Source organism: Echinops telfairi, unplaced genomic scaffold (genome assembly GCF_000313985.2).
Source record: "Echinops telfairi isolate 266 unplaced genomic scaffold, ASM31398v2 ScPeMD7_5592;HRSCAF=6446, whole genome shotgun sequence".
NCBI lineage: Eukaryota > Metazoa > Chordata > Mammalia > Afrosoricida > Tenrecidae > Echinops > Echinops telfairi.
In genome coordinates this window covers 23,826,353-23,836,222 of record NW_022109491.1, presented here as the reverse complement: position 1 = coordinate 23,836,222, position 9,870 = coordinate 23,826,353, and the positions used below count along the sequence as shown (strand labels likewise).

Below are 9,870 nucleotides of genomic sequence, written 5' to 3'. Positions count from 1 at the left end.
AAACACAGAATTCTTGTTTTCCTTTCTTTGGGCTTCTCTGAGCTTGTCCTATTTCCTGCCATATTGAGTCCACATTTTAAAATCCAAGTGCCTCTAAAGCAGCAGTTCTCAACCTGTGGGTCTCGACCCCTTTGGGGGTTGAACGACTCATTCACGGGGGGTCGCCTGATTCATAACAGTAGCCAAATGACAGTGATGAAGTAGCAACAAAAATAGTTTGGGGGGTCACCACCGCGTGAGGAACTGTCTGAAAGGGTCGTGGCATTAGGAGGCTGAGAAGCACTCATCTAAAGGGTAAAGGAAGTGATGGAGGTGCCAACGCACTGACGAAACAATCCCAGAGACAAGGTGGGGCTTGACATCCAAATGCTATGGAGACAGGGAAGGGAAGGAGGCACTGGGGCTGGGAGACCATCCTTAGAAGAGGCGTGACCACAGGAAACCTTCTGGCGACCACCCGTGATGGGGGGATTCTCCTGGAAAGCAAGGATTGTGGCTTCTCTGCGGCAATCAAAGGGTGGGCTGTGCTGAGCCGTCCTGCGAGGGGGTGTCCAGTAGCTGGATCTGAACATTGGCTCCCTCTTTAGAAGGGCCTCTTGTTCTCCAATCCCCATAAGCCCTCCCCCTCCCAGCCATCACCCGGCCTGAACCCGGGGAGGTCATCTGCTCTTTGTCCTCCTGCGCGGCCGGGCCACGGGAGCTGCTGGAAGTGGAGCTCGTCTACCGGGATGACAGGGCTTGGCGCTCCCTCTCTCCAGGTTGTTTGCACCCACGAGGGGAAAGCGATGCCCGTACAGGGAAGTTGGCTGCCTCCACATCCTAAAAATGCCAACATGACCATCACTCTCTCCCACAACATGATCAAGATGGTTGTCGCTCTCACTGCCAAGAAGAGCTCTATCTCGGTAAGTGTCATCATCACAGGGCTCCTGCCCCACTAGGCTTCAGCCTAGCCTGTCACCTGGGGAGGTGGGAAGGCACAGGGGGCATCAAGAAAGCTCTGCCAGAGGAATGCATGAGGAAAGGCTGAGGAATACGTACTTCCCTTACTGACCTTGGTCGCTCCCGTGGAAAGCCAGGAGTAGAGGAACAAGGAGAGTAATGTTTTCTGGGGGCCAGCTGTGTGCCAGAACCTCAGCTGGGGGTTCCTACATTTATCCTCAGCACATTGCGCAGAAATAGATGCTCTCGCCCTCATCCCTTTGGCAGAGGAGCCAATGGAGAGAAGCAACGTGTCAATAGTTAGGGCACTAGCCAGGGAGGTGAGTTTATCCACCTATGAGACAACCAGCTCTGACGGCCCTACAAGTGGTAGAAGGAATTGTAGCAGTAGCAGTGATAAAGTGAATAGCAATTGACCACTTTCCTATGTGCCAAGCCTCTCCAAATTGTCGAGGGCAGAACAGTCACACGCCACAAAGAGAGGCCAAAATAGGAGGTGTCACCGAACAGTACATTGTACGTGCTTCCTACCTGCCGTTCCTTCAAGAAAGAGGAGACAAAAGACAGTGCTTGGTATCAGATAGATCTTGTCTGCCGGGGTCCCGCTGCTTTGCCAGCAGCCAGCCAGCACCTGAGGATCGATAAATATTAAACAGAATGAACCGAACGTTGCATAGTGCTGCCTTCCTTTACAACAGATTAACGGCATGGATGCAAGGATATTAAGAGTAAGCTACAGCTACCAAAAAGACAACAAGGTCAACGCCAACGTGGTCATAGAGGTGCTGAAGGACGGTAGACCCCTAGCGATTGTGACAACGGTGAGTGCTGAGAACAGAATCAGAGGGGGGCTATGAATGGGGCATGAAAGAGCAGTGTTGAGGGGGGAAGACGAGAGAGTGTTCTTGGGGAATCGCTGCCCAAACTCTGAGGTTCAGAGCGCCTGGGCGTTGCTGGGCGGAGGGAGAGCTCAGACCTGAGGAACGAGGAGAGGTGGCGGGTTGGCTCAGAATGTGTCACACGTACTGAATAGGCAAGTCAGTCGTGGTTCTATTTCTAACCGATGTTCACTTTGTGTTCATTCAGGTCTCCACGTTCTTCTGTAAGAGCACAGTTTCAAAGGACAAAATGACCTCAGAAATCAAACTTTTAAGGTACGATCTACAACTGCGTAATCTTCCTCCTACGCTGGCATTTCAAGAGGCGAGGTCAGGGCTGCTATACAGGGATGGTGTAACAGGCCCTTGGGAAATACTGGTACAAGGACAGGGAAGTCAGGAGATTTAAACCCCTATGCTCTGTCTTATCCACCTCATTTTGACGTTTCAACTCAGTCTTTTCTTATTAAAAAGCTGCAGAGGTAACATTCAAACTCTACTCGAGAACCGGTTGGCCTTTGGGATGTGACCCTAACCTTTCCTGGTACTTTCTTTCCTGGCAGGCACGAAGACAGCGCAGAACCCCCTGAGGCTGTAAGTTGACTGTGTGTCTGCCTGACTGTGGACGTGTGGTATGAGACAGGTCTTTTCATGTTGGATTCTCAGTAGCGCAGGGGCTCTGGAAAAGGAGAGGTCACGGAGACACGTGCAGTAGAACTGTGGGCTCCCAACGAGGCTAACTGCCCGTGCATCCGTGTCAGCAGCCCCGAGTGCATAGGGAATCAGTCCAGAAGCAGACCCTAGGAGTCATCCCAAACCCAGATTTCCCAACATCGAAATGTTAGTGGGCAGCTACAATGGGCCAGCCTTTGTGACCTGGACAGAAAAGATCAAAGGCATGACCCCTGACCTCATATAAATTCCCAGCCAGAAGAAGAATTAGATCTTTACATCAAGTTTTGTGACTCTCTGATAAGCATATGATACAGGGTGGAGAAGACAGGGTAGAAAGAGTATCAAATGCAAGGTGCACTGAAAAGGTGATGTCCAAACTCAGCCTTAAAGGAAGAGCAAGACTTTACAGACCCAAAGGGTGTGCCAATCGACCTGCAGTGGTTCTCAAGCTTCCTAATACAGGTCCTCATGTGGGGGTGACCCCCCCACAACCATAAAATTATTTTTGTTGCTAATTTATCACTGTCATTTTTGCTACTGTGATGAATCAGGCAACCCCTGTGAAAGGGTCGTTGGCCCCCCCCTAAAGGGGTCGCGACCCAAAGGTTGAGAACTGCTGCAGCAGAGGAAGAGCGTGAGCAAAGGGTATGTGGCTGTTGTTAGGACCCAACACACAAGAGAAGGAGACACTGCCCAGGCCGGGGCGTCCTCACCATTGTGCTGATGTCTGAGCCCATGGCTGCAGCCCCTACCGTGCCAATCCACCTTGTTGAGGGTCCTCCTCTTTTGTGCCGCCCTTCTACTTTACCACGCAGGATGTCCTTGCCTAAAGACTCGTCTCTCCTGATAAAAGGTCCAAACCAAGGAAGGCCAAGTCCTACCACCCTTGCTTCTAAGGAGCATTCTGGCTGTACTTCTTCCAAAACAGATCGATTGATTCTTTCGGCCACTTATGGCATTTTCAATATTCTTTGCCAGTACCCTAATCCAAATCCATCGACCCTTCTTCGGTCTTCCTTATTCAATACTCTCACATGCATATGAGGCGATTGAAAACACCATGGCTTGGGTCAGGCCCTCCTTAGTCGTCAAAATAACCTCCTTGCTTTTCAACACTTTCACGAGGCCCTTTGCAGCAGACTGGCGCAATGCGAGGCAGGTAGACCCAACGAACGAACGTAAAGGGTCCGGGTGGCTTGGAATCCTAAAGCCTCTGAAGGAGGGGCACGCAACAGGAAGGATGGTAAGCGCAGCACCAGCAGGGCAAGACCACTCCCGGAAGGCCTCCGCAGAGTACAAGGGGCACAGCACTCAGCAGCCATATGTGTGTGCTAAGGGCCGGAAGCCTGCCTCTCACAGCCATCCCCCTCGGCGTAGAGCAGTGCCAGGCACCGAAAAGGAGCCCAGGCAACATTTGACCGAGGAACCCCTTAAGAGAAACTGAGGGCCTTTTGAAAACCCCAAAGAATCATGGATCAAAGGTATAGATTAAAATCCACCCGTGCACAGTCATGCTGCGGAACAGACATTTTCATTCCAGGAAAACTGTACCTACACAGAGGCAGTTAAGACTCCCTTTCTAAAAAAAAAAAAAAAAGACTCCCTCCCTTGCTTTAAAAGACTAGATGATTTGCAATAAAGCATTCACTCAAAAAAAATATAAGATCTGGATGTATGTATGGATTGTGATGAGAATTGTATGAGCCCCCAATAAAATAATTGTAAAAAGAAATACAAGATCACCAAGCATCTGGTGGCATGGATGGACCGGAAGAACATTATGCTGGGTGAAGTTAACCAGTCATAAAAAGACAAATACTTTATGAGACCACCGTTATTGGCGGCAGGCAGGGGGAGGGGACTGTACTTTGGGGTTTGTCAAGTAGGGGGACAAAGGTGGAAAGATAAAGCAATGGGCTAGATGGGGATGGGTGTTAACCTGGGCGAAATGAAAACAGTCCACAAGAGGAAGAAGAGAAATCAGGAAACAGCATGGGATTAACTAGTGGTGGTGGTGGTGGTGGGGGATTGATGACAGGTTTAAACTACTGAAAAGTAGACAGTCTAAACTGTAAACCCTGCCCCCCAGCCACCCACACACCTAAGTATCTTTTTTTTTTAATAATGAGAACAAAAGCACTAGATAGGGAGCTACTAAATGGTCTTTATGACCATGTTTCACCGTCTCTTTCAGATGGACGAGGCAAAAGAAGCCGTGGATAAAGCTATGGGGAAGTTTACCAAGGGCCTTCAAGGTATGTGGAATGACTAGCTGAGAGCGAGAAGCCCTCACGCACACCAGGAGGGGCGGCAGCACCGAACAAAATATTGCTCAACTCCTATCAAAATAGCATCCCGTCAACAGCTGAGGCACCAAGAATGTCTTGGCTGTTTGATAGCGAGTTCAGACTCTTGTGGTGGTGAGAAAACTGAAAACCAAATCAAAATCTCCCGAGCCTCAGGAAACCGAGCGGAGGCGCACCCTTGGGGCCCAACCCTAGCATGCCAGTTGGAAGAACATGGCATTGGGGTACTGACACTGGAGTCACTGAGCCACGCGGACACTGTGGGGTTGAGAAATCCGACAGGCTGAACCGGGACCCCCTCAGAGCACCAAAGGCTATTGGTGCTAACTACCATCTGCACATATTTCTGGTGAATCAAACGGGGTACAGCATGGTTCAAAGAATACCAAAATATCAAGGCCTAACTCTTGGGGTCGAAGCTGATGAGGGCAGACATACCAGCATTTCAGTTGGCACCCGCTCATCGCACACTGGGCACTGCCCTGCTTCAACCTAGCACTCAGGTCTTCTCTTCCTCACCACCCAACCATCAGTCCCTAAAAGACTGAGAGACTGTGCCTTGCTGAAATCTCTCTGTTAATGGTCAGAGGGGAGATTGCTGCTAGGGCTATACACTGCCTCCAACTTGACCTTATCACTCCGCCTTGGTTATGTGACTGTTTGCTTTTGTATTGCTCAACTCCGATCATAATATGTTCCTTCTTTATTTCAGTGACGTTTAAAGAAGTGCCTGTGCCCCAGGGCCCATTCCCATCTCAAATGAGTGACATCCCAGTGAGCTATGTAAAATTGGTAAGAGAGACAATAACGTTTTCCTCTTTCACGAAAGCCTACACGGGGTGGGGGGTTGGTGCTTCCGAGAAAGGAATGGAACGATGGCCTCTGAAATCAGCCTTTTCCAGCTGCCCTGCCAGCTGTCTTCTGACCGGCCCACTCTTCTTGTCCGAATCAGTGTTCACCATCCCTGTAGACCCCACAGAAGTCCTGACACTGAGATAGCCTTAGTCAGAACAAATTAAATCATCTGCCCCACCATCCCACACGCTCCCAGTGACATGAGTGTAGCTCAATTATTTCTTTGAAAATATGCCCATCATACAGGTCTGGCCTCATCCTCATTGTCACTGTGTGCCCTGCTGCAGTCTTTCACTCTCTGTCTCCCTGGCTCACAGTTCCTACATTTCTATCTAACCCAAACCCATGTTTACTCAACCTTTGTCTCGAGGAAAAGATTTCCCAGCTAGGGTGGGTGGCACTGAGGAAGTTATATAAGGAGTCTTCTTGGTGCTGTGAGTTGGGTGTTGGGCTGCTAACCTCCAGGTCGGTGGTTCAATCCCATCGGTCACTCAGAGGGAGAAAGATAAGGCTATCCGTTGTCCTAAAAACTTACAATCTCAGAAACCCTTTAGAGGGTTGCTATGAGGTAGGATCAACAGAAGGGTCGGGGCTTGGGGGATTTTCTGTGGTCAAATCAATCCTTAGAAGGTGGTAAAATCAGCATCTCCCTCAGGGTCAGTTTCTACCACTAGCTTTCATACGATCTAGCTTTGTATGAGTTGCCTTGGACTTAACACCAACCTCCCCCACCCCCACCCCAAGCAGGACTTGGGTTAAGAATTTGGAATCAAATGATTGCTAAATGAGTTCAGCTACAGCTGATAAAAGCCAACCAATCCTGACAATAAAAACATCGAGCATGATGGTAGCTTTCGCAAAGGTTGATTCGTGGCCCAGACGATGACTGTAGAATTCACATCTTCGCTGCACTTTTTCTGGACGGGCTCTGTTCTGAGTCTGTGTGGAGGAGCCCTGCCTACCAGGTGTTCCATCCTTGAGACCCCTTGATATCTCTCCCTGCTGGCTCAATAATAATCCAGCAGAAATCACAATCGGGGGCCCCCTCTGGCCTCTCTTTGGCCGTATCCTTGAAACAAGTGCTACATGTATTGGTTGCCTCACCCCATGCCTGCAACCAGCTTAAAATTTTAAGTGCATAATCAAATGTCCTTTATTTCCCACAAAAGAATATTCTGGCATCAAACTAAAGGCACCAGAAGCCAAGAAAACTCCAGAAGAGGGCAGCAAAACTCTACAAACTTCTCTATGACATTTTGAGCTGGGACATGCTGACAACTACGGAGCAAAGGAGAACTAGCTGTCTCAGCACGCCAACTATCTTTTAGAATACAGCCAGCACGATGCTGCAGTAACAAATGTAAGAATGCAAGAACTGGAGATTTTCGGCATTTCTGTTACCATCTTTTTATTAAACAAACTCTTTTCATGCAAAAGTGACTCCTTTCTCCTCATTTCCTGCAAACAGACATTTCTATCTGTGTTTCCAGCTGGGGTTAGCATGACTGTATTAAAACATGAGTATTAGTCTGGGTACTTTGGAGAAACAAATCCACAGCAACTCATGTATAAGAGAGTTTTATGTAAAGAAAAGGTGCATCGCGAAAACATCCCAACCCAATGCTGCCCAAGCCCACAAGTCCAACATTTACCCATTAACCCAACACCAGTCCACAAAGTCCTCCACCTCACAAAACAGAGGCGATGATGCCGACTGCAGGAGGAAAGCTGAGTCAGTGAACGAACAAGCATCTCAGCACTAGCAGGGGTCTCCACACGGCTGCTCCAGCACCCAGGGCTGCATCGGGGTAGGTCCATGTAGCTTCCTTCTCCTTGGGGATGTCTTGTAGGAAGTCCATCTTGCAAGCTGAAGCAGGGAACTGCTAAGGCAGCTGCACCCGGTGCAACCATCACAAAACAAGAGACCCGAGAACTAGAAAGGCAAGGCTTCACCACCCATTTATCCCTCCGCCTTTCAACCAGCACCACATGTGATTATCGGCCAGGCTGGCACAATTAACTAACTCAATGAGCAATATAATGAGGCATCAAAACTCAGCATTAATTTCATCTAGTATACAAGGGTCTGACTGTGACAATAATTAAGGCTTTGCTCCCCATCCCCTCCCATCCCCCACTGCAAATGCTTCATGTTTCACGTTGGTCACACACCAAAATCCTATAGGCATTAACACCCAACTTCTCAGTCATCAGATGTTACACACTGAAAGGCACATACATTTACAGGGCTGAAAACTGAATGGACCCAAGTAGGCTATGACCCTCATTAACATCACGAACAGGGCAACACACAAGATCTAGATTCCAAATCAATGACTACAGACCAGATCCACACTGAGAGGTCAGGACACGGGTCAACACGGAGAACACCGCAAAGACATATACCAGGTGTTTGGATTGTGGCTGGGACATTTGAGGCTCTCCTAATTTACCAGATGTCAAAGCAGTACTTAATACTGAATGTTCACTTTAGACTGTACACCACACAGAAATGCCAATCTCATAAACACGACTTCAAAGTCCGATACCAGATAGTGACACTCAGTCTCTATAGAACCTGCCTTCCCTGGGGGCCTCTGAAATCAAAAGAACTCAAATGGAAGTCGAACAGTCCACATAGGGAAAGCTGCGTCTGATGTCTTGTTTACCTCACAGGGACATAGCCCCACATATCAAAAGGCTTATCACCTTACTCCCACCAGCCCCATTTCCTGAAACTCAAGCCTCAATTTTGTCCAAAGCCAGTTTTGGGTTTGTTTTGCAACCTGTCCCAGGTGGTAAATGACACCAGAATCCAGTCGGCTTTTTTCACCCAGAGATCAAATCATTCTTGGTCCTTCCCCCTAGCTCACCAACAACGGGTCCTCATGATTCTGCCTCAATAACACCACTTCCATCTGTACTCTTCTCCGTTGCTACCCTCATCCAAGTCCTTACCGCCCTTCAACATGACAACTGTTCTCCCTGCCTCTCCTTTGTTCCCCTCTAATCTGGTCTCATCCTGAGAGCCAGATGCCCTTTATAAAGTCGTATAACCTCTCTGCTGTGAACTCTGCCAATTCCTAGGAGCAATAAGGATATGGAGCATCAAGACACGGGGTTTAACGCTATTCTGGAGGGAAGCAGCGTTTCTTGGAGAAATGGCTTATTCTAGACCTGCTACAAGAAAGACAAATGATGCGGTGCCAGGAGCCTCTTGACGTACTTGTAAGTAACTGTGTACACACACACAGTTGAGGGTGTAGAAACCAACTGAAAGAGCTCCCAATTACCAAGATTAGAACCATCTGAGCAATAAAGTACTACTGTCCCATGACCCGAAGTATAATATCGATATGCATCCAGCTATACTGATACAAATCGATTATTAAATTAATAAACGGCAGAAAGCAGAAAAATCTCCCATGTAGAATGACGCTATGTAATTTATGGAGAACTTGTGGATGTGGGCAAAGCTCTGCACTCCTTAAATGTGCACTGCGCTTGATGGCTTCCTTCACATAATCACTTCGAATATTCAATGTGAATATTTTCAACGTTACCAATAAATAGTTCATTTAAATTAAAATGGTGTCATAAATTAACATGCTAGTTGTAAATAAATAATATCAACAATAGTGGCTCAACAATGATCATCTTCAAATATTAAAAATGAGGTGTGGGAAGAGGGAATAACTGCACTGGAGAAAAACATGACCTTGAGTCAGGTGACCAAGGTTAACACCCATCCTAATCATCATACCCATGTAATGCCCGCGATACAATATCATGAGAATGGCACTTTATCAATATGGTCTTCCTCCCCCAAACACATGAACTCTTGTCCAATCATGAGCATATCATCAGACAAGTGCCAGCTGCGAGACATTCTATTACAACCAAAAATAGGTTGTCAAAGTACTGTAAGACATGAAAAAAAATTAATAAATTATCAAGGGATCATGAGGGAGGGAGGGAGGGAGGGAAGGGGGTAAATGAGCTGATGATACCAAGGGCTCAGTAGAAAGAGAATGTTTTGAAAATGATGATGGCAACAAATGTACAACTATGCTTGACACAATGGATGGATGGATGGATTGTGATAAGAGCTGTCCGATCTGCGGGGAGGTCAGATGCTCACAGACATCCTCCCTGAAGACAGTCAGTCACCAGACTATGGTAGGCCCTGCTCCCTGCTGTAAAGGACAATAGGC

At 47.9% G+C, this 9,870-nt stretch overlaps 1 protein-coding gene across 1 annotated transcript; it reads left to right on the top strand.

Annotated features, from left to right (window-relative positions):
• The first annotated feature begins 745 nt into the window (after positions 1-745).
• On the top strand, positions 746-7,076 carry LOC123522278 (vomeromodulin-like). Its single transcript, XM_045295131.1, has 7 exons — positions 746-905; positions 1,641-1,763; positions 2,029-2,096; positions 2,384-2,414; positions 4,690-4,750; positions 5,514-5,593; positions 6,826-7,076. Exons 1-7 carry the CDS (start codon positions 786-788, stop codon positions 6,844-6,846), a joined length of 504 nt encoding a protein of 167 aa, XP_045151066.1. The 5' UTR covers positions 746-785; the 3' UTR covers positions 6,847-7,076.
• Positions 7,077-9,870: the final 2,794 nt, after the last annotated feature.